At 37.9% G+C, this 26,485-nt stretch overlaps 1 protein-coding gene across 1 annotated transcript in view; it reads right to left on the bottom strand.

Moving 5' to 3' along the window:
* Positions 1-18,930: 18,930 nt before the first annotated feature.
* LOC127617237 (BTB/POZ domain-containing protein KCTD8-like) overlaps positions 18,931-26,485 on the bottom strand; it is a 65,722-nt gene continuing 58,167 nt past the window's right edge. The window contains exon 2 of the mRNA XM_052089177.1: positions 18,931-19,457. Coding sequence (XP_051945137.1) covers positions 18,931-19,457 — 527 coding nt within the window. The remainder of the gene's footprint in view (positions 19,458-26,485) is intronic.

The raw sequence follows: 26,485 nt of genomic DNA on the forward strand, positions 1-26,485 counted from the left end.
GGATGACCAGTCTATTATCACTTTGTGCAGTCATTATTCATAAATATCTTGCCACTATTTAGTGTGAATGACAAATCAGAGTACAGAGTATTTCAGAGCTGTGTATTAAAATGCTACAGTATTGGTTTCTTATTGACATTTTAAGGTAAATGGTATTACATAAGCCTTTAACCTGGAAACCTGTATCATGAATGTTAACTGTGCTAAAAATAATGAAGAGGGCACTTTGTATTCCACTACACACGCACATAGATAGTTCTCAGTTCAGCCTTCAGAGTTTAAAAGTCCACACTAAGTGTAGCATAACCTTTATAGCCACATCATCAGCTGAATTTTTGAGAACTTGTCTATCACAGAAAAAAAAATCATGGAAATGTAGCATATAAAAGCTTTTTGGGAATTTGCTCATCTGTCCACAATGTACTCAACACACTTTGACTAAATGGATCTTGTGATCTGATTACTTAAACCACCTTTAAAAGTCAAGGACCACATATAGTCACATCAGATTTACAGTGTAAATGCTAATGTGTCCTTATGCATGCAGTGCAGTGGTTCTCAACCTTTTTTTGATGAATGCACCCCACTTGGTTCCCTTACCCCAGTACCTATCGCAACTAAACACTAGAGGTGCTGATTTTCTCTCCGCTTCCCTGTCACACAGAGATTGAGTCAATAACAATAGGAGTACCGGGTGAACATAAACAATGGTACTGAATTTGGATGCGATTCAAGTAACTTTGCCCTGTGTGTATGTGTGATTGTGTATTTATTCCCTCTGGTTTGCTGTAGAAAGCATATGTCCATAAGCAGCTTCAGTGAGAAAATCATTTAGGTTCAAAAAGCAAACTGTTCCAACTGACAGTTCTCATTTCCCACTTTAATGTTTATCATCAGTTTAGTGTATGAATATCACTGTGTCACGTCACGTCTGTGTGGACAGACAAACTGATTGTCCCTGGAATCTTGTAACGTGTCTGGTTAGGACAATGTGTAAGGCGATACATTTTAACATTTGAATTGCATAGCCAACTACATTTACATGCTTGTTCGCAAATCCCGAAATTGTCAGGTAGCATGTGATGTAAAGAACCAGGGTATGAGTCTTAAAGGGCACGTGAGTCGACACGTCAGCCAAAAGTGTTGTAGAGGCACCACAAAATAACGTGGTTGCTTCAGCAATTGTGTTTTTCATTTAATATTTACTTTTTATGACACGCTCATTTACGTTTAGATGTAAGGTTTAGGGTAGGATGTAGGAGGATAATTTTAAACTCAATACAGTAATAATCCTAAAAAACGTATTTGTTTGGGAGAAATTTTTTCTTGCTTTTAGTGCCACAAAGTGCACATTTCACCTCAGAACTGGTACAATATGTGTAAGGAAGAACCTAATGTTATCTTTAATTTTTAATGTACTTTTCATTACCCTTAAAAAAAATCTAGATTTGCTGCAAACTTGCTACAAATTTGCCACTCAATAATTTTCACATGCAAATGAGCTTTGCGGAAAACTTCAGGCAAGCTAATTTTCATGTGAAAATAATGAGTGGTGAATTTGTGGCAAGTCTGCAGCAATTTTGCGGAAATACTAGATTTTTTTGTAACGGTAGATTAGTACTTTTCATTAGCTCAGGCTGAAATTATTTGAATTTTAAAAAGATGCTTGTTTCAATGAATCAGGAAGTTGTGGCGGAACATCTTGAACTGAAGCTAATAGCCTTCATTGTTACAGCCTAGGTAAACAGTAGCTATGTTCGGAATAACACACTACAGTAGAATACTACTCTAAGGCCAGGAATAAGGAATAAGAAAGGCTCAGGGCCCAAAACGCAGAGATAAATAAATGAATTTATTAATACAAACAAAAGGGCAAAAATCAAACCAAAACTCCCACAAGGGGGAAAAACAAACATAAACAACCCTGTAGGGGAAAAACAACAAAGGACGTAATCTGGGCTGGGGAAGAAGGTAAACGGGGCACAGGACTGACCGGACCGAACAGGAAAAAGGTAGGGGAACAGGACTGACAACGAATTTGACCAAAAAACACATAGACCGTGACCGAGGACCGACTAGATCAAAAGACACACAAGACTGGAATCAAGACAAACTGGCACTGGACAGCAAACATGAAGAGATTAAAATAGGGAGGGAAATAAACAGGTTAGCAAGACAGGGCAGGTGTGACTAATAAACTAATAATGGGCAAACAAGGAGGCATGGTATGAAGTAAGACAGAGAGACATGCGGCGATACAGGAATAAAACAAAGCCACGAGATCTCACAAGATCTGAATGGCATGAGCGCACCTCGCCAAGACAATAAGGCAATAAACGCCAATGTCAACCGACAAATAGTACGAGAGATTGAGTAGCAATGCCAAACAAACCAATGCCACGCATTCTCACACTAATCGAAACCTGAGTGTACATCATATGGCAAATGCCACGTGATGCACGCAACATGCACAAAATCAAGACAGGACACCTGTGCGAGAGTTTGGCCACACACAAACCTGAAATCTTAGACTGGAGTGACTGAACCTCAGTACAACTTGAAGACAGCTCACGACCCGGGCACGCAGTACAATGAGAGGTTGACACAAAGCGCACCCATGTCCGCAAAAGACAGACATAAACTACTGACACGAGTGCATGCTGCCAAGAAGACATAAGCGCGATGCACCCATATCAATAACAGACAGACATGGAGCATGAATGTCCAGATCCCGACAAAGACTGAAACTGAACCAGACAGGAAGTCAGGACCCAGACACCATACTCCAGACATGAAATAAGACAGGGGAATACAACCGAAACCGTGCACTCACAAAAAAGACAGATAATGAAACGCACAACAGACATTGGACGATGATGCCACGGCCCTTTCAGAAAAAACCACAGGAAGTGAAACATACACACTGCAACTAAAGTCACAGGAAGTGAAACATACACACTGAAACTAAATTCAGTTGTCAGTTAATCTTTTAGTGCTTAATCCTGTTCTGTAAATACACAGTTTAGTAAAATACGGGAGTGACAACCATATTCTGCAAACAAATTAACTCCCGAAAAATTCAGGTAGTGACAACTGCATTTTCAGTGTGTCCGGAACTGAACTGAACAACTAGTTGTTAATGACGTGACTCCTAGTGGTTGTTAATGTCATGTCTGTCTTGTCCTAGTGTAAATCACACTTATTTTCCAGTCTTTCTTTCTCTTCTGTAGTTTCTCTCATCATCTCTGCGGTCTCAGGGTAACACAAACATTACAGTCCAGATCACGCGCTGTTAAACAACAGACATTTATACATGCATAAACAAAATACAGCAATTCTGTCGATGACAGCTAAATAAACATTGTTGTGTGATAATACATATGTGATGGATAATGTCTTTGCTCAAATACAGCAAACAAAAATGGGTTTTAACTGGTGGCATTCATGTTTTACAGATGTGAGACGCTGCAGTGTTGCTAAACCTGTCAATCATCGCAATTGCTGGAGTCAGTCCTTTATTCCATACACACATGGAGCGATGATTTAGGGGATTCACATTTAAATGCGGTTGTCACTCCCAAATCTTTGTAGTGTGTATAACTATTTAACTATAACTACCTAACTATTTCTTCCACACTGTATCTATATACTGCAGAAATAGTAGTTGGCTATGCTAGTATGCTATTCCAAACAGAGCTTATGTTTTACTACTTGCTACTGCTAGTTAAAATCAAGTGGTATTAGGGGGAGGGGGCACTCTGGTTTTAGAGATTTTTTAATTGGATAAATATTTTGCTATGCCCCTGAACAGGAGATAATGTCATAATTTTTTTCCTCAAAGAGAACAACTGTATATTGTAAATGCTAAGAGTGTATTTATACATATAGAGGACCCCGGAGCAAACTGACATGGTCTATAATAGTCAAAAAGACCCTTACATTTGAATGTCCTTTAATAAGCATCCAGGTATAAACCCAGCCTATAAAACATACTGGCATGATTTTAGAATAACAGTTCTGACTCTCACATCTGAAGAGCTCTTGATTAAAGTTTTGATGAGCAGGGCGATATCAATTCAGGCAGAGACGTATGTTTTTTCTGCCTGGGTTTTATTGCTTACTGGTGCAGAATACTCAAAACTGCTGAGGTTGTTTTTTTTCAAAAGTCAACCCCCTTTACAAGATGTGCAGTGTGTTAGAGGACACAGTTACCATGTTTTCACCTCCATATCAAACCATTCACTACTCTGTGCTTTGTGAATTTTTAATAGATAAGACATACATAATTTGACACAATTCAAATTATTGGGCTACAGTTATATTTAGGTACACTTATATGCTGTCAAAGAGTAACCACACAAACCATTCTAAGTAAAAATAGTTTTAGATCTGAGATATTGCATCAGTGAGTCACAGCAGAGACCGCTGAAAAATGTGGACAGTGTTATGGTTCTTTTGCAAGTGGTTTAAAAGCAATCCCTCCTAACCCGCACAAGTGAACCGTTAATAATGATGTTTATTTGCAATCTCCCAGTCACACTTATAGAGTAAAATATTCCTCATATATGCTTTACTTCAAATAAACAGCCCTCGGAGAGCAACTCGCATTATTTGCATTTCTTGCATTGCATCTGTTCTGTACGTATAAAGGTTTGGTGGTCAATCCAAAGAGACCACCTCCTGACATTATTGTGGTCACTTTTATACATGCTGATATACATGATGATGCAAATGCACTGTGGTTTGGAGGCTTTCAAAGGGGAGAGAACAAATTGAAATCAGGGTTGAACCAAGCAATCAATCCAAGTATGGAAAAGCCTAAGCATTCTGTGATATTTGACTGAAGTACTGCTCATTCATTTAAAACTAAACCGGTAGTGGGTTTTTTTATTTTTAATTGCTGTTCCCCAGTCTGAGAGTGATTTAGCTCTGTTATTTAGGATAGAATGTTGCAAACACTATAAATTGTACTCATTACAGTGCTGACTGCAATAAAAGGGGTTTGTTTCAATGAAGTGCAGTCAAATAAGCAAGACAAAGCATATGTGCATCATTAAGTCATGCATTACCATATGCAAATGTGTATGATATAAATGCACTAATCAGGAAGACCAATTGAAGTATCTCCTTCTAGCAGATGCATATATGCATGGTTGATGTGTTCCACTGCAGCTGCAATCAGAGGTAGCTTTAAATTCTGTGTTTACTTTAAGGACATATGTGCATTCGTCTTCCTTCCTGGAGCATCAGGAGGGAGGACAGCAGCCCATCAGATACTTCGGAAGCTATTGATGATTTTTCAGCATCTCCATTGGCATTCCAATCATAGCTCTATCAGCAAAATCATCTCTGCTAAACACAGATGACAATCGCTTGGAAGCCGTTCCCATCCAACCCAACAAAGGTCCTCGACAGAGATGAATCCATGACTATGTGCTAGCATGCTGCGAGCTTAAAATCTGCCAATTCATATCTTGATTGAAAAGCTTGCATTGCACTGTATTCCCAGGCCCCATGTTAAATAGCAGAGGAGTGACATCTCTTGTCCTTGAGCATAACAAATACTGCAATTAAAAAACACAGCACTGAACGATCATTTCTCACTGGGACACACACAAACTCTCATCTTCACAATGTTTTTGTACATTGCTCAAATGTGGCAGGTGCTCAAGGTGGTTCTGAACATTCCTTGAAAAAACTGATACAATATTCAAGGCCTTTTAAGGACAATTCATGAAAATCAGAGAACCGTGTCTTGAGGAGCATTCCCCAAAAGGTTTTCATGGACAATAGTAGCTGTAAGGCAGCTCAGACCATCATTTTTTTTTTTGCTTATATATACAAGGCTTTATCTACTACACAGTCACATGCAATTCTCATACTTTACAGCAGTGGTTCAAACCTGGTGGTTCGTGACCTCTTGGGTCTCAACTCTGTTCTGAAAGGATTGTGGAGTGCAGGTAAAAACATTTCTATGCATATAATAAATTGCAATGAACCTTATAACCGTGCATACATAGGATAGAAAAACACATAGGTTTATCAACTTTTAAAATGGAGGAGAAAATGCTATATTCATTTATAAATGCTTTATTACAACATCTCCAAAAAGTGAGAATAGTGAGCATTAACTTGTTATAAATACTTAATTAATGCACTTATTCATAGTTATATAAATAAAAAACTTAAAATGGCCTAATTAATTATCTACGTCACAATGTAACAATAATAGACTATTATAGTGAGATTAAAAGGAGGGATGATGTCATTTTGCATCAGTCTGCTTTGTGTTTATATGCATGACTCTAATTTATTGACTCACTTGTGTTTCACTTTCTTTGTCACGTTGATGTCATAAGAATGGTGCTACTCCAAGTGTTGTCCCAATTTAACTAGTCATAGTTACCTAAAGTCATCTGCAAAAACACTTTTCATCTGTTCATGCTCATTCACAGCATATATCATAAAACCTGATGATCATTAAACCATACTGTACTCCATTAATATAGGGTTGGTAACACTTTATGTTAAGGATCAGATATTAGACAGTAATTAATTATTAATAATTTAACTTGTAAAGGACTAGTTATGGATTAGTTTGGAATTATAAGGAATTTATTAGGCCTTTGTTCGTCGATATCTTACCCTTGCCTAATTAATCTTTACATTAGTTTTTTCCAGACAATTAACTTATTATGTAATATATATATATATATATATATATATATATATATATATATATATATATATATATATAAACATTTAGTTATAAAACAGTTAGTTCCAGTCCTCGAATCTGATTGGACAAGACACATTCCATGAGCACTGATGGTCTGACACCATCAGCACTCTGACGCTTCACTGTGTGTGTATCACTCCGCTTGTGTTCGTGCAATTCTTCAAAAGATCATTTTTATGTGTAATATAAGCCAGTTAGGTGAAGAAAAGTGAAGCTGCTTCAGCCAGTGTTTACATACAGCACAATATGATTGCTTGTATTACTACTAAAGCTAAGAAATAGCTTTAAACGGCTTTAAACAAACAACTTCAGCATTAATGCTCATCACAGCTAAGAGACACAACAGACTGAATAATTACACAAACTGAAGGTGCTTGCCTCTTACCAGAATTTCCAAATTGGAGTGGATACACTGTTTAAAATGGAGGACTTTGCGGTGTCTATAGTGAACGACTCTTGCGCACCGGAAACTGTGAAATAGGTAGAATTACCCCTGCTTGGACCACTATTTTTCCACTGAGAAAGCTGACAGCATCTCTGCTTGGGTGTGGCAACAGGTGAAAGCATACTCCGTCTCTCTCTCTCTCTCTCTCTCTCTCTCTCACACACACACACACAAACACATCTTGTTTATCCAGTAACTTGTTAGAACACAAGCCATGATACTATTTCTGAAGTGACAGTTTTGAATTACTAATGAATGCTTGGACGCATCATTTGGTTTGAACCAGCAACAGCAGATTCTGATTTGTCGCGTAATAAAGTAGTTCCATGAACTTCATTTTCTCTGAAAAGAAGAAAAGAGTCATTTTGCTTCTCAAGTAAGTTTATCTCTTTTTTATATTTTTTCCTGGAAAACAAGACAAAATGATAATGAAAAGATGCAATGCATCAAAATTCAAAAGACATTTAGTAACCAAATTGGCCAATTTTCCTATTCATCTTAATAATTCTGCATATTGTGGGCTCATTCAGTTCTTGTACATGTTTGACTTTAATGACATTGTTTTTTGTATATTTTGGTACAGTTTTGGCACTGTGTTGGGTTGCAACTTGATGTCCAATGTAATATCTGGGTCCTGAAACAAAACCACTTGAGAGTTGCTGGTTTGGAAAATATCAACATATCTGTTCTTGCACAGAGAGAGAGTTGAGTGGCAGCATTTTAAACACTGTATGATGCATTTAAATTGATGTGGGTGTGTGCTCGAATATGGGTTATATTCAAGAAATAGGATATACTGATGTGTGTCACGTCACAGCTCTAACTCACATACTGAACATAATATTCCTTTTCTCGATGGTCCACATTTAATGGAAGCAGAGGTGCTCATTCTTTCCAATAATTGTTTCACCATCATTCACTATGAAATTCCAGACTCTACACAATGACAGACCTCTAAATCGTCTTTTTTATATCCACATGACATAGCATTTATACCAGCCTGTTTCTCCTTTAAAACAGTTCCATTTGTCAAACATCTGAATTTTTTTGTTCTTTGAAAGCAAAGAGTATTATTATTATAATTATTATTATTATTATTATTACTATTATTTAATTTGAATGGATTTGAAGACATGTAAGCTACTTTGTTTTTCCTTTGAGTGATGCCTGTGAAATGTAACTCTCTGTCGTGTTCAATGAGTTAATATATCTAGAGATTGCATCTATTAGCATTCCAGTTCACCTCAATGGCAGTTGCTTGGCTGGTGCATTCATCTCCGGAATCTAAACACTCTTGAGCATTGTTCCTCAAATGGAGTTTATGAACCCTGGGGGTTTGGGAGGCGACAACAGGGGGTTCGAGAGATAGTGAAGAGGTTGCATCAAAATATTTCCGTCATTTACTAAAATTTGTAAAACTTTGATGGATTATAGGTTACCCAGGTTATAATGCCACACCCCTGGTTTTGTATCATATGTTTAATTATTATAGGAAAAGAACAGTATTTTTAATAAAGGCTCATTAAAATATAATATGAATAGGCAAATATTTAAAATTAATAGTATTTTACATGGTACCATTACTTCAAAATTCTGCGGAAACTTGAGGCAAAAATTTAGCACATTGGGGTTCAGCTGACAAAATTTTTTTGGGAACCCCAGCTCTAGAGCTGCGGGAAAATTACCTTACAACTCCGATTGGTTGATGGCACCACAAGAATGCATCAGAATGATCTCACAGTGAAATCTGGAAAAAGCTGTGATGTCAATGGCAGCAGACAGGTAAAAATAGAAGTCATTTTCACACTTAAAAGAGCTACCAAATATCTTACACTGTAATTACATCTACTAAAATATTAAATATTTGTGATTCATCTGTTGCTTGTGAAAAATATTATTTAGACAAACACATAGTGTAGTTACAGGATCCATCAGCAGGTGGTGACTGCCAAAACTAACCAGCTTCTTGTTGAAATTCACATGCATGTATAAGGTCCTGTAACTGGTCACCATTTCTTTTAAGTTTGTCCTTCATTCTTACCTTTTTGTCTTCACTAGTTTATTTGAAATGGTCCTGCAATGTGACAATTTATTTTTTAAATGTACAAATATTCCATGCAGTTTCTCAATTAATATAAGGTCATAAAAACATAATAACATTAATAGGATTATTTTGTTTAAAATAATTTTCTATTCATTATAGCATTAAACTTCATGTCAATTGCCAATCTACAGATGACATACATGGCAAAATGGCAAATAGTTTAGTTTGCTTTTGTCAGATTTAATGATATTTACCACTTACACTGAAAAATCACTAAAGCAGAGAGATTTAGAAGGAAATCACAGATTTCTAGTTTATAAATCATAAACTGTATCTCACATTGAAGGTGAACATCATTTTGACTGGTTTAAATAATCTTTGTGAGATCTGCTTCACTGATTACAAGACTAAAACTATGAGCTACTCCATTATGAGCATAATTTCAAATGTCTGAAATGATTACATGCAGATGAAGTAAAAAGCCTTTGATGCCAAAGTTAAGACTCAATGTAAATGAAGTCTCTACTTCAGATGAATAAGATATCATTTTGAAAAATCCAGTGAAAACTAGCTTCAACTGTGTTTTGAAACATCGTAGCTGATGATTCAAATTGGTCATAACCTGGTCCACGCTGGTGTTTTACCAGCTTGACTATCAGCTGATGGCAACTCGGCTGTGCTGCTATAGAACATCTTGCTAAATGATCATATAAAATTACAGTAAAATTAAAATGTATCTGAAATTTGTAATTCAACTGTAGGGATTTTTTTTTTTCCATTTAATTTTCCTGACTTAGTAGCCTATATCATGCAACAGACAGCTCACCTATTTTTGAGTATTGGAACAAAATAATTAAATCAATCAATCAAACAATGTATTTACAATTTGTGACAGAAAATATAAGTACACACAATGTATGTAAAATAATAAGAAAAACTCACCAGAGCCTATATTATCTTGCTGACCTCATAGCAGCTAGTAAAATATGAATACTGCCTGATTTTATAAATATTTTCATAAACATCTAATGGCGATGACAAGTAGGAGTACATTTGTGAAACCTTATAAAAGAGCTGTATTTAAAAAGAAATCCTTCTGTCAGGACATAATTAATGTTCCTTTTAAAGATACATTATTTTTAAGTATAGTATAAAGTTGAAGTCAGAAGTTGGCATACACTTAGGTTGAATTCATTAAAACCACTCCACAGATTTCATATTAGCAAATTATAGTTTTGGAAAGTCATTCAGGACATCTACTTTGTGCATGACATGAGTCATTTTTCCAACAACTGCTTACAGACAGATTGTTTCATTTTAATTGACTACATCACAATTCCAGTGGGTCAGAAGTTTACATACACTAAGTTAACTGTGCCTTTAAGGAACTTGGAAAATTCCAGAAAATTATTTCAAGACTTTTTTGGACCTCCAGAAGTCTGGTTCATCCTTGGGAGCAATTTTCGTACACCTGAAGGTACTACATTCATCTGCTCAAACAATAGTACGCAAGTATAACCACCATGGGACCATGCAGCCATCATACCGCTCAGGAAGGAGACGCATTCTGTCTCCTAGAGATGAATGTAGTTTGATGCGAAAAGTGCAAATCAATTCCAGAACAACAGCAAAGGACCTTGTGAAGATGCTGGAGGAAACAGGTAGACAAGTATCTATATCCACAGTAAAACAAGTCCTATATCGATATAACCTGAAAGGCTGCTCAGCAAGGAAGAATTCAATGCTCCAAAACTGCTATAAGAAGCCAGACTACAGTTTACAAATGCACATGGGGACAAAGATCTTACTTTTTGGAGAAATGTCTTCTGGTCTGATGAAACAAAAATGTAACTGTTTGGTCATAATGGCCATTGTTATGTTTTGAGGAAAAATGGTGAGGCTTGCAAATCAAATAAATTCATCCCAACCATGAAGCATGGGGGTGGCAGCATCATGATGTGTGGGTGCTTTGCTGCAGGAGGGACTGGTGCACTTCACAAAATAGATGGTATTATGAGGAAGGAAAATTATGTGGATGTATTGAAGCAACATCTCAAGACATCAGTTAGGAAGTTAAAACTTGGTCGCAAATGTGTCTTCCAAATGAACAATGACCCCAAGCATACCTCCAAATTTGTGGCAAAATGTCTTAAGGACAACAAAGTCAAGGTATTGGAGTAGCCATCACAAAGCACTGACCTCAATCCGATTTGTGGGCAGAACTGAAAAAGCATGTGTGAGCAAGGTGGCCTGCTCAGCCAATAATGTAATAACTACCGTTAATGTAAATTACCAAAAATGTAATAACATTTCTGAACCAATAGCATAATAACTTTTTGCCCATATTGTAGTAAGTTACATTATTGGCAGTTATTACATTAATGGTAGTTATTACATTATTGGCTGCTACAAGGTCTACAAACCTGAAACTTCTGTCTGGCGGAATGGGCTAAAATTCCAGCAACTTATTGTGAGAAACTTGTGGAAGGCTACCCAAAACATTTGAGCCAAGTTTAACAATTTAAAGGCAATGCTACCAAATACTAACAAAGTGTATGAAACTTCTGACCCACTGGGAATATGATGAAAGAAATACAATCTGAAAGAAATAATTCTCTCTACAATTATTCTGACATTTTACATTCTTAAAATGAAATAGTGATCCTAACTGACCTAAGGCAGGGGATGCTTTCTATGATTAAATGTCAGGAATTGTGAAAAAACATGTTTAAATGTATTTGGCTATGATGTATATAAACTTATGACTTCAGCTGTATATATATACATTTTAACAATATATATATATATATATATATATATATAATGTAAGGTTATAACTTTTATAAAATAGACATTATATTCAATATAAAGTTTTTTTTGTAAAGGACATTTGTAAAGGAAAATTGTGGAACATGTTTGGTATTGTCCTCAGTAGAAATTTAGACAGAAATAGATTTCAAACTAGAGTTGAAAAAAATATAAAAGCAACAAATATCAGTCTGGATTAAATTTGGGCTAAAAAAAAAACACATTAATCCTTCATTATAACGTGACACTTTTATTACAGAACACTGAGGCAAATCAACAGCTAACAACCAATATCTTAACACATTTTTGGACATTTCAGAATCAACAGTAGACTAACACAAAGTCCTGATTTAAACCCATTAAACACATTTCTAGGAGTCACTTTGTGCTTTTCAAACCAGTGTCCTGGATTGAGAGGTCTCAAATGTCAAATGTTACATCTCAAAACGGCATTTACAGAATGTTGTGCTTTAAACACAAATCACTGTACACATCATATTGCTGGGCAATCATCTACTCATTTCTCAAATTCACGTCCTTTTGGAGATGGAAATGCACTGTGAATGCTCACTGACATTTGAAACTCAGCCTAAAGCAGATGGAAAGATCGTTCCACAGTCTTAACACTTTGTCATAAACAATTTTTTGGAACAGTTTTCTGGATGTGGATTAAAATACTGGCCCAATGCTATTTCTATAAAAAAAAAAAAAACCTGTTCACATGCACAATCTTACGACTATGCTTAGTAAGCCTAAAACCTGTAAAGTCATGCAAATTCCTTAAACGGCTTTCCTTTATCGGAGTGTTTCATAAATGGTTAAAGCCAGTGGTTCCCAACCTTTTTTCCAGGGGACCCCTATTTTAACATTCAAAATCCCATACAACCCCCTCTCCTGCAAACGGACGACTGGTTAATACCACTGTTGTCCGGGGAAGCCATCTCGTGGCACAGCAGTTACCAATGGACAACCTCCTGGTGTACGCCATCCTGCAACGGATCAGCCGGACACCTGAGCAGCAGCACCAATGCTTCCGTTCGCTGATCATTGGTGAACACGGCCACCATTTGCTATTGCCCAACAGCTCTGGGACGCCCGCCGGTTGCTGTCTGAGCGATGCGATGTCGGAGCTGTGATTGGCCTGGTGGCACTGGAGCAGTTTATCGCTCGACTTCCAAGAGGGAAACCGGCATTGCTCCAAATGGCCATTTAAATGGACGTCTCGGCTTCCCCAGCCCTTAGATTCCTTGCTGGGGATTTCCCTCTAGATTAGACGTGAGACGAGACTTTTAGGCACGCCTTCGACCAAGTGAGAGTGATTGATGTTTAATGACTTCAGCCAGACATTGCACTCGCATATCCGTACTTTTATATAAAAAATTACCAGTTGTATCGAGTGCTGCAGGATGGTCACACAAAATAATATACAACCTAGTTGTTGATAATGAAGAGCCATTGGGAAATGTTATTCCAGATGGCTCATTATAATCCGATTGCTGGTCACTTAAGACAGGAAAAGACACTGAACTGTCTAATGGCCAGTTTTTATTGGAATTGGGCATTCGAAGGGGTTGTTCGCAGTTGGTGTGTGGCATGCTGTGAATGTCAGCTGGTGAATACGCCGGCCATCCCAAGAGTGCCTTTGAACCCACTTCCTTTGATCGAGGCCCCCTTTAAAAGAAATTGTATTATCCTCATCGGGCCATTAGAGCAGATGGCATGCGGGCATCACTTTGTGTTGGTTCTGGTCAAATACACAATGTGATATCTGGAAGCAGTGCCTCTACACAACATTTCAGCATTTAGTGTTGCGGAGGCGCTCTTCAGAATGTCTCCTGAGTGAGGATTCCAGTGGGGTATTAAATCGATTCAGATGAGATGTACCACCCACAAACGGATGGCTTAGTTTAATAAAACCCTGAAAAACATGATTCGTAAGTTCCTGCACAAAGATGCTTGGAATTGGGATAAGTGGCTTGAACTCCTGTTATTCACAGTTCGAGATGTCCCGCAAGCCTCCACGGGGTTTTCCCTATTTGAATTATTGTATGGGCATAAGCCTTGCAGTGTCTTTGACGTAGTGAGTGAAAATTGGGAGCAAAAACTAAATTCAATACGTTCAGACCTGAGAGCAAAACTCCACACATTGGGGCAACTATCACAGGAGAATTTGCTACAGGCTCAAGAAAGTCAGCCCGGTTGTATAAAAGAGGAACTCGGTTACAGGAATTGCAGCATCTGGGGGTGGTCTTGCGACGGGTGGGATTCATGGCAAACCCCAAGAAGTGCGCAATTGGACAGGTGGATGTACAGTATATGGGGTTCCACTTTGTCACGGTCAGGTGGGTCCCCAAATTGATAAGTCAGCTGCAGCTGTGGACTGTCCAAGACCCAAGACCAAAAATGAGGTGAAACAGTTTTCGCCAAGAGAGGCATTGTACAGCACTGTTGAGAAGGAGTGTCAGGCCATAAAGTGGGTGGTAATCACCCTTCGATACTACCTCCTGGGACGGGCTTTCACCCTCTGTTTGGACCACGCCCCACTCCAGTAGATCACCCGTTGCTATCTGGCTCTTCAACCTTTTAAATTCGAGGTGGTCTACTGGACGCAGCGGGCTGTTGCGGACTTCCTCTTCAGGAGGGGGGAATGGTTCAGTGCCAGCTTGTGAATGAAGAGTGAGATCAGGAGATGAGAACGATAAGGATAATCACCTGGCAATGATTGTGTCTAACAGCTATTTGTCATTGTAGTTAGAGGTGGCGATGGATTTAAAAGGAGCAGGACACCAGTGAGACAGAGAGAGAGAGCTATCAAGCACACCCAGAGAATGTGTTAAGCTGTATGCACTGAAATGATTGATTATTGAGTAAAGGCCCATTTTGTGTTATAAAATAAATAAAATTTTTGTTGGATTCGCCGTCTCCCGCATCCTCTTTGCAACGCTATTATGAAATTTGTTACACAATACATCGGAGGAGAAATCCCTTATGTACAAATGTACTCATATTATTTCACCTATAAAACTTGGAGATATAAAACTACTAATTTAAGAACATTTTATTGTGCAATAGGATATTAACCTAATACGTTATATGCATATTTATGATATTTATTGTGAGATCTAGTTAAAAGATCTCTGAAGATCTGGGGTATAATTTGATGGTACAGGTTTTCCCAAAAGTAAAACTCCCTGGGATTACCCACCATCTGAGGGTATTTGGTGCTCTGATGGTTCTTGGTTCATGGTTCTTGAAGGAAGAAAGCTATATGCATTAAATGGTTGGAAAAAGCAATATGCCAAGCGATAATCCTATAATGATGTCATCGGAGTGTGTGGAACATTGAAACCCCACTACCAAATATACAGAATTTTGTTGTGGGGACTGTCTATTCCAGTGAACACAAACAAAGCTGTCTTTGTTCCAAATTGCATATAGACAGCGTATAATATATGGTTTTCCCATTGTGACAGGGCGGAGGGCGGGGCCGGGTCGTCATTATACACACCCGGTCCCTTATCAGGCTAATTAAGCCTCCGTGAGGGATAAAGGCCAACTGCGGATGGTGGTGCAACAGGGAGAGATCGTTTACGGGCAGCTGACCGTCATGTGTTTGTGTCTATTGTTTACGTTTTTCATAAAAATATTATTTATATTGTCAAGCCGGTTCTCGCCTCCTACTTTCCATGAATCCCTTTACACTGGTGCCAAAGACACGGGAAGGAGGAGTGATACGCTGTAGTAGAGTTCTCGCCACTACCATCCACCCATCTGCCGGGGGACGGAGGAGCCAGGCTGACTGGAAGCGGAGGAATGGCCGCCAACCACGAGGGGAGAAGGGGCTCCTAACCGACCGCCTGGAGCGGTCAGGGCCACTGCCAGGGGTGGAGGAGTCCCCTACCAGCCGCTGAAACGCGGCGGGTTCTGAGACTGCCGACCGCGAGCAGGGAGGGGCTCGCTGCCGACCGCCTGGAGCGGGAGAACTGCCGCCAGGGTTGGGGGAGACCCCTTCTGTTCACCGAGAACACGGCGGGGTGTTCCGTCTGCCAGGGGCAGGAGGACTGCCTCCGATCCGCCCGGGGAGGCGTGGCTGTCATCCGTTAGAGAGTGGAGGAGTGGCCGAGGACCGAGCAACGGCGTATCGGAGAACTGGCGAGTAAGTGTTTTTTTTTCATCTCTGGAGAATACTCAGTAAGTTACTTCATTGTATGGGAAATGCATCCAAGGGCATGATCATCACCCAGTCTTTAATCCAGTCCTGGACCCAACAATAAGATTTCTTTATAAAAGATTTGTCACAACAAATTTCCCAAAGTTTTTCTTTTGGTTCCAAATCACCTGGAAATTCAAAAATGTTCTTCACAACCACCTTTACAGAAAATCACATAAAAGACGAGAGTGTGTGTACACGTACAGTATGGACATAAGCACACACAAAACCACTTTGGACACTGGACAATTTAAGCATCATCCAGAGAAAACTTACATGGAAAAGAAATATAATAATGTTGAGATTATTTTCATGATAGCCTGTCAAATTAAACCAACAATGTCAAGTCTCAAACAAGTCATTTAAAATCATTCAGATCGTTCAACAGGGGTTGTAATGAAAGAAAATGGTATTGTTCAAATTAATCTGTTCTCATTATTACATAGCATTAAGAATTTAAGAATTCTAAGAACAATCTTAAATTTGAATTTTAAATTTGAACTGAATTGGCCACACCCCAGGATTTTAATTGGTCACATCCCTCAGTATGTTAAATTGGAATTTTAATTGAATTTGCCACATGCATCAGGATGTTGAATTTGCATGTTGATTCGAGACTGTTTTAAGCTGTGTGCACTGCAAAGAGTGATTGACGTGCTGAAAAGCCAATTTTTTGTTATAAAAATATATAATTTGGATTCGCCGTCTCCCACTTCCTCCTTCAACCCCATTACAAACTTTGTTACACAATACATCAGAGAACAAATCACTAAAGTACAAATGTATTCATTTTACTTAACCTATAAAACTTGGAATTATAAAGCTAATCATTTATGCAGGATGTTGAATTTAAATTTGTTGTGCCCTCATGATGTTAAATTATAATTTATACTGTATTGGCCACACCTCTCAGAATGTAGAATTTACATTTGAATTTAAATTGAGACACACAATAGAGAAATATCATTAGTCCAACAAAACATAAATAATTACATCATTAATTCTGACTAATTTTGCCTATTTATTCCCTGATATGTAGACAATATTTTTTTCTGATTGATATATTTCGAATAAGTTCAATGCTGTCGAAACAATTATCATAGTCTTACAGCACCCTAAAATGGCCACCACATTGTTTTCAGTGAACTTTATATAAATAAATATTGACATAAAAATCAAATTCTATTGATTACTGTATATACATAATACATGAAGTAAATTAGACCAATGTGAAACAATGTGTTGTTGCACCATGGTATATTAAATGTAATAATTTGTATGAGATGGCAAAAATCACAAGAACAGGTATTACTTTTATTCCCATAGTGACCAACCAGTCAACAAACAGTATTTCAAATAAATACAATACAGGCATATCATATTAGCTAGATTCCTATCCGACACTTAATTTACTAATTCCATATTTATTGATGCAATACGAATGACTAAGGATTGTCAGTCAACTGTAACACGCTTTCCCGGAGAATATTTAGCAGAGACATGTCACTTCTAATAAAATGAATGGGAGAAATTGGAATGCCCAACGGTCAACATATATAGAAAGGAAGTCCTGCCTTACAGGCAAAAGAGCCAATTACCTTTTAGATACAGACATCGCCTATCAATCAACTTGAGAATGCGGATGCGCATTAGCTATACAAGCTGGGAAAATTGCATTTTTCAGTGTTATATGAGGTAAAGCGCATTTTATGATACCAGTTTTGGCAGATTTTACTGCAGATTTGAAAGATATTCTATGATCGTAATCTTGACCAACCTTTTTTGAGATTTAATAGTTTCTCCATTCAAGTATATAGGAGCTGCACAGTCATGACTGGAAATAGCCTCCTGAAAGCATTACAAAGACGGGTGACTGACTTGCTAGAAAGACCAGTTTAATTCTATGTGCTTAAATTGCCTTATACAATTCTGCATCCTGTTTGATTCCTCAATTCAAATTGACTCAATTAATTTCTGAATTGTGCTCAACCTTGTAAGATAGTAGATCCTGAATAACTTATTCATGGTATAATTCTAAGGAAATTACTTTCCATTCAGTCTTCATGATTCTCAGCAAAAAGTATATCAGCAGATCTGTTTGTGTTGTTAAAAAGACCTTTATATACTGTATATATTTGTAAGACCAGAATTTCACATAAACCATATAGACTCTGATTCAAGTGACATGACCACACATGATTAATTTCTTTTCCACTTTGCCTAGGCCACCAAAGAAAGATGACACAATGTCTGTCAGTTCAGTAATTAATAGATTCTACATACTTTCTGAACAATACAATGGTTTAATTAGATGGCTCTTTTGGAATGGCTGTTGAATCTCACTTTCATCAAAAACATTTATTTTGTCACTTTTAATTGTTTTTTCAAGTTCTAAAGAAATGAATGGTAAAGCAATGGTGCTGTCGATCCTTGTAATTCCATGCCAACAAAATGTAGCAAAGTTCAATGTGTTTCATTAGTTCTAATCCCAATTTCCTTCTTTCAAAATGTTTCCAATGGTTGGTTGTATGGTTCTGTTTCTCAAAGTATATCAAGGCCTTTGAGGAATTCTATTTTTGGAATTTCAGAATTGAGGAAACTATGAACAACTATAGCAATAAATTGTGTGCGATTGTGAATAAAATGGGTAGTTTAAAACACAGTTATTCTATCCTGAGTTTCCTTTAAAGGCCATATTTCTGAAGTAGTTCTGACTGCCACTGCCGTTTGCGCTCTGGGAATGCCGGGGGGATCTTGATCTTTTTAAATTCTCGGATGCACTGTTTAATTTCCTCCTCTGCACTAGGCCTCTCCAGAGTCTTCCTTCTGGTTAGACCACTGCCTCCACCTTCCCGTGGTCCCACCCCGCTGGTGAGGGACTGGAAAAGCTCGCTGTTCCGCCTTTTATCCGGTAGCTCCATCCACTGCACGGAGGAACCTTTCTTTGGCGGTCGGCCCAGAGTGAGTGTGCTTGGAGGTCGAGAGACAGAGTGCAGGGCACCACACGGGGCCAGGGAGCCCCCAACAACCTCACCACAAGACACCAGGATGGGTCCCCCGTCCTGGGGCGAAGTGGCCTCGGAGTGGGTCTCGGAGCTGGAGGTGGAGAGCTCGTTCAGGGAGGCCCCGCTCTCGCTCGCCTTATCCAGCAGTTTCTCTGACTTGGGCTCCTCGCATTCCAGTTTGGGGGATGTTGACTTGCAGGCAGGCCCTGGTGGACAAAGGGGAGAAAATTAGCTGATAAAACAATAGAAACCTCTAGAGCCGAATGTCAGAATCCCTGAAGTTATGAAATGCTGAGCTCCTGGAATACTGTCTTTGTGTATTCTGCAATAAATCATAAAAGTCACCATCTGTCCATAAATGAAGGGTTAGTATTAGAACTCTTTTTTTAAAACCTTCTAGGTTGCTTTCCCCATTCAGAAGTGTGTGGTTACACTACAATATCAAGGTGTCTTAAGATTTGAGACAAAGAGAAAAAAACTCAGAAAAGAAAAACGAAATACATTTCCCAACATTTATTCCCAGCACAACTTTCGTTATATTCTATTTCAACCATCACTGACACGGCTCTGGACAAGTAAGTGTTTTCTTGTGTTTATAACATATATTACTGTATATTCCGCATAAATAAGCTTTAGTTTGAATAATGAATACACATTTTGTAATTACCCTTTGTCCTGTGTTTCCTCAGTGAGTGTTTGAACCGTTTGTGCGTGTTTTTAGTTCATTGTTTGTTTCAGATCTATTGACATGATATATAGATGTTTTGTATATTTACTGTAAAATATATATATATATATATATATATATATATATATAGTAAATAAATCAATAAATATAAGTTGAAAATAAGAATATATGTTGTGTTTGAGAGTCTATTTGTTACAATGCGGGGAGGTGGGGGAGGTGTAGGGCCATCTATTTGTTACAGTGCTGAATTCATGGGGAGGTGTAGGCCCATCTCTTTGTTCCATAGTACATTGGCAAAGTATACAGTATTTACAGTAAATATACATACAATAATACATTTTTACACACTCGAAAAGAAAAACTAATATATATATATATATATATATATATATATATATATATATATATATATATATATAGAATACAGAAAAGATGGAAAAGTTGTGTCTAGCTTTGTAAATTACATTTATTTATTCTCCCCACTCAGCAAGCGGCCACATAAAGTGGAGCAGCAGGACAGCACCTCATCAAGAGAGGAGGGCTTTCAGAGAGACCCTTGCTGAGGAGCATGGCAGAGTTGGGGTCTCAATCCACAGCCAGACCCGTATCTCCTGCTCCACGTAAGAGCACATCACAGGCTGTTGCACATCACCAAATCTTGCACCGCTGGTCGTCTGAAGTGCAGGCAGTGTCATGCAAAGACACCAGTGAAGTACTCTCCTGTGTTGTGCCTATGTGCTTTGTACACAAATGTGACTGCTACAATGACTGGCATGTTGCTAGAAACATGTACAATTTTATAATGGTTTGTAAATACTTTATGTAAAAATTAATGTAAATAGTTTGTTGTGTATTTTTTATATAAACAAATTGTCCACCATAGCACTAGTTTTGACTCTTTTATATGCACAACATTTAGTTTCAAGAAGGGAAAAGGAACTCTAATGTGTTTATGCATCAGTTACTCTGTGTCAGCAAAACTAATAGTGGATCTGGATATGGAATATGATAGCTCTAAGTGTCATCTTTCATTAGAGCCCACAATTATGACTGTACGTTGAAGCGTTCAAAAGTTGCAGCCTTTTTGTCCTAGGTTTCCAAAGTGACCTTTTGGAGTATCCAAAAGGCACTTTTGTAAAACGCCTGGGTGTACCCTTAGAAAAACATGTGTAAAATATTCATTTTTTTATGATATTGTTATAACATTTGAACCTGGACTAGGTAAGGATTCATGCTGTGATCCCATTGTGTTCTCAAGCTAATAGCTACAAGTTATAGTCATCTGCAGGCATCTGTATGCAAAAAAAATTTCAGGCGGAAAAGAAAATTCTATTTCATTGTGTTCAAACTTCTATTACTCAAAATCAGTAGCACTTACATTAAAGTCAACATGAAACTGTATTCACATCCCATTTAATTTCCAAAATGCATTTCCAAGTGAAACATAATATTCCATGAGAAAAATGGTTTGCATGTTCTACCTGGACTCTTTTAGTGATGTAGCACCAGCAGCAGCAGCAGACCAAGTTAATTTCCAACCAATAAAAAACTCATCCGTCAATTATTTATAACATTGTTACACATTTTCCATGTTTCACATGTATATTATTAATACAAAATAAGATTATTACAGATTGTGTGGTAATAGATGGGGTTTATTAATGACTATTCAGTCACAGAGGTGTATATTATTGAAATTCAAATACTTTGTTAATGTACTTATGTACAGTTTTTGAATAGTTGTTCTTTATTTGAGTCTACATCTTTCTGTTGACTTTCACTTTTACTACATTTTAAAGAGAAAATGAATACTTCTACTCTGATAAATTTCTCCCAACACTTTTGTTACATTTGCGACTGAACACAGCTAAAAATAACAGCTTTATGTGTAAATTGAATGTGGATTGCCGATAGTGATGTCTGTTTCAAGAAAGAATCATTTGAGTCAAATCTTTTCAATTTGATTCCTTTTAATATATCAACAAGCTTCCAAAAGTGGTCTTAATTATTTGTTTTCTGAATCATAAATCTGAATCAAACTCACAAGGAAGCGTGCGCCAAAACAACACGTGTTGTGCCGTCTCCGCTAGGGAAGAGAAGGAAACACTCGTAAGTTTTAATCTGTGTTTTGGCTTTAAATGAATTTGATACGTTTTGGTTTAAACATTATGAACGTTGTGAAATAACACTGAACTTATGTGTGATCAATGTCCCGCCTTTCCTGGAGACCTGTTCAAATCAAGTTTCAAGTCAATCAGTGCAGTTACCTTTTACATTTAAACAAGGTAAAATGTGTATATAATGACAAGATGTGTTCATGAAAATATCTAACAAAAACATTTGAAAAACACATTTATCCAAAAAGATAGTAAGAGGAGAATAATATGTTTTTCTGAAGAAGATGTGAATGCAAAACTAGGGTGTTCTATGTGGTTGCTAAGGTTCTCTCAGTGCTTTTTGCTGTTGTGTGGTTACTAGGGTGTTCCGGATGATTGGTGGTGCAGATTATGCAGTTGCCAAGGTGCTCTGCTCTGTGTTTTAGCACATTGCTACAATATGTGATTGCTAGTGTGTTCTGGGTGGTTGTCAGGTTGTTGCTATGCTGTTGCTATGTTGTTCTCCGTGTTTGTAGCACATTACTATGGAGTTGCTAGTGATTTAGTGAGTTCATGTCGCCACAAAGGAAAGTTGTTTCAGAGCTCTAGCAAGTTAACATATTTTAATGAAATTTTTTCACCCTTTGAAATAAACCAGATAAATTAACAAATTATATATATATATATATATAAAAAACAAAAAGAAATCTATAAATTATTAAAAGATGGATCAGATTTACCCCTTAGCACTTTCTTTTTTAAACAGCTTAACCAGCAGAGCATTAGCTTAAACCAGCTAAGAACAGCTATAATGTGTGTGTGCGTGCATGCGTGTGTGTGTGTGTGTGTGTGTGTGTGTGTGTGTGTTTTGTTGTTTTTTCCCCAGTTGGGAGTTAAACTTGGACATTAAAAACGTGTTTAATTTTTGTTTAATATAACCTGAACACAACAATCTCAACTTACAAAATCTAATCTCTTCTCTATTATCTCTCTATTAGATTGTAATGATGAAAGAATACGTTTTTGCAGTGAATCGGGAGCCAGCTGTAATTGCATGCTTCAGCAAGTCACCTAATGTGATGCAGAGGAGCTGCTAATTGGTGATTAAATGTGAATATGGAGGTTCAGCAGGAAACAAAGTGTTCATCAGTCTCTCTCCAAGACATAGATCATTTGGTAGATCCGGGAACGGGGCACTTGGCCATTAGCTACAACACTGATCTCAGAGAGACACACCTTTTTTGCAGCACATGGGACATTGATCAAAAAGGCACAAAATAACCTGATCTCACAGAATCACATGACTATACCTATGCATTTTTGCATTTAATGGCATACTTATTGCAGCAGTTTCCAGATGAAATTACTTTTATTCCCTTTCACACAAATCACAAGTAAAACGGCAGATTATCAAACCACAGATTCTTACTTTTCAACCTGTTCCTCACACAATGATATCTTATGACCTTAAAACACTTTTACTCTCGCGCTTGACTTGTATGGTAATACGTTTTAACATTACCATAACATAATCAACTACATTTACAAGCTTGTTTAAGAATGATGTGAAGGGGGGGACTGGGTAGCTCAGCGAGTAAAGATGCTGACTACCACCCCTGGAGTCACGAATTCAAATCCAGAGTGTGCTGAGTGACTCCAGCCAGGTCTCCTAAGCAACCAAATTGGCCCGGTTGCTAGGGAGGGCAGAGTCACATGGGGTAACCTCCTCGTGGTCACTGTAATGTTGTTCACACTCTTGGTGGGGCATGTGGTGAGTTCTGCGTGGATGCCGCGGTGAATAGCGTCAAGCCTCCACATGTGCTTTGTCTCCGCAGTAATGCGCTCAACAAGCCAAGTGATAAGATGTGCGGATTGACGTCTCATACGCAGAGGCCACCCGGATTGAGGAGAGTCACTACACCACCATGAGGACTTAGAGTGCACTGGGAATTGGGCATTCCAAATTTGGGAAAAAATAATGATGTGGAGTCCTGAAGCATGCGAGTCAACATTTGAACCGAACGTGTCATAGAAGCGCCACAAATGACGTTGTCACTTCAGCAATTGTTTTTCATGCCACGTTTGCTTTTATGGCACTATTGTTTAGGTTTAAGGTTAAGGGTAGGGAGATAGGTTTTGTTGATTTAAAACTCAATAGAGCATTAATCTTAAAACCTCATTTGTTTGGGAGAGAGTTTAACTCGCTTTACACTTCACCTCTGAATTGCTGCAATATGTGTAATGAACCAGGTAATATCATTTTGCTAAAATCATCATTTGAAATCAGGCTGCATAAAACTCTGGAAGCTAAACCCACAGCTCATTAACATTAAAATGTATTTTTACACTATTTTACGCTGACCAACCTTGGGGTCATTCCAACATTATTATACACTGAATAATGTCGCTATCTGACGAAAAGCATGTATCTCCAAAACATTTGTTTTTCAAGAGCATGGAAAAACTATTTTGAATATATTAATCTAATCTAATTTATTAATATAATCTGAGCATTCACTTACTATTTTATGTCTAAATCAGTTTTATGACTAAGGGTTTCTAGACCAGTTGTTGAGTGGACAGTTCAGTTTCAAGATGTGGTTCCAACGCATAAAGTCAGAATTAGCCTTCACTTGCAGCTTCACGAAGATGGAAATCTGGCAACTGTATATGGCTGGTATGGTCTACTTTTTAAAGCCACCTGACATTGTGTATGCATGAATGGCTTTGGTTGTCAGAGAAATCACAGAGCCATTGCATGTAACAATCTCTTCACTACACTTCAGCCACACAGCTGAGGTAAATTATTTGATGCTCTTTAAAACATTCAAAACTCTTGATGGACACTTTTCAAGGCCAATGCTATCTGCATTGTTAAAAAGATAGCCTGATTAAACTTTTCATTGGTCATTTTGATGCACTATTCAAACAGTAGGAAGAGGTCATTTGGCACTTTCCGTCTGTTTTAAAATGTAAAAATTGCCAAAAGTGGAGATACGTGTTTTTCATCAGACAGCGACGATATCCTATATTGGATAAGATATTAAACATGAGCAAAGATGGCAGAATGTATATTGCATATGTCCAGGGCTGCAAGTGATAAGCAAATATATATATATAATGTGCAGTATATTGCAATCCAGCTTAGTGCACCATAAAATGTACAGTATATGCATTTAAAAATCACTACTTATACATGTTATTTTTCATATTTATACTAGTACTTCTACAAACCCATATCCATTTGAAGAATTTCCTTTGCACATTTTTGTATAAAAACTCTGCATTCATTTTCTATTCATCTTAATAATAATAATACATTTTATTCAAAGGCGCCTTTCTCGGCACTCAAGGACACCGTACAGGGATACATAAGACATTTAAAAGCACCAAAATTAAATAAACAACAACATCAAAAAAAGAGGTAGAGCAATTGATATCATGTGAGATAGGTATTTTTGAACAGATGTGTTTTGAGTTGCGATTTGAAGTGGAAAAATGAATCGATGTTTCTAAGTTGGTGTGGTAATGAGTTCCAGAGACGAGGAGCAGAGCGGCTAAATGCTCTGCTCCCCATAGTGGTGAGACGGGCGGGGGGGACAGACAGGTGTATGAAGGAAGAGGATCTAAGGGAGCGGGTGGATGTTGGACCATGGAGAAGATCAGACAGATATGGGGGGGCAAGTTTGTGGATGGCCTTGAATGTTAACAGAAGGATTTTGAATTGAATACGGAACTGGACCGGGAGCCAGTGAAGCTGTTGAAGAACAGGAGTGATGTGGTGAATAGAGGGGGTTCGAGTTATGATGCGGGCAGCTGAATTCTGGACCAGTTGAAGCTTATGAAGGGATCTTATCCAGTAATTATGTGTCTAGATGTATTTCTGCATACTAGAAGCTTCTGATTAGAGGCGAAACGATTAACATATACTCGTGTTAGGAATGTGATCGGTTAAGCACATTAAAGCAGGAAAATGTACAGAGTAAAGTGGAGAACACCGAACAATACATAAAAAATGCACGTACCTCTAATGTCATGATTCTTCTCTGTCTGCCCTTCTGTCTTTGTAATTTTTTTGGCTGTTTGAGTTTGTTATGTATGAGCACAGGGCTTAGTCTAATGTTCATGTTTGCCATGTGCTCTCCCAACTCGGCCATTTTGTTCCCTCTGGCCTCACCCCAGCTTAGTCCTCCTTATGTTGATTGTCTTCACCTATTTCCTCATGTGCATTGTCTGTAGGCCTATATATTGTGCTCCCTTTCCTCTTGTGTTTGTCGGATCATTTTTGTTCCCATATCTGTTGAATGGTGATCATGTGCTACTCCTCTCTCTGGTTTGTTATCTTTTTCATCAGTTATCAGTTTGTTATCATGTATTGTCCCTTTGGTTTTCTTACCAGTTTTCTCCCTCGTGCGAGTTTTGTGTTTACTGTTTGTTTTTCGTTTGTTTA

Source organism: Xyrauchen texanus, chromosome 23 (genome assembly GCF_025860055.1).
Source record: "Xyrauchen texanus isolate HMW12.3.18 chromosome 23, RBS_HiC_50CHRs, whole genome shotgun sequence".
In the NCBI taxonomy this organism is placed as follows: Eukaryota; Metazoa; Chordata; class Actinopteri; order Cypriniformes; family Catostomidae; genus Xyrauchen; species Xyrauchen texanus.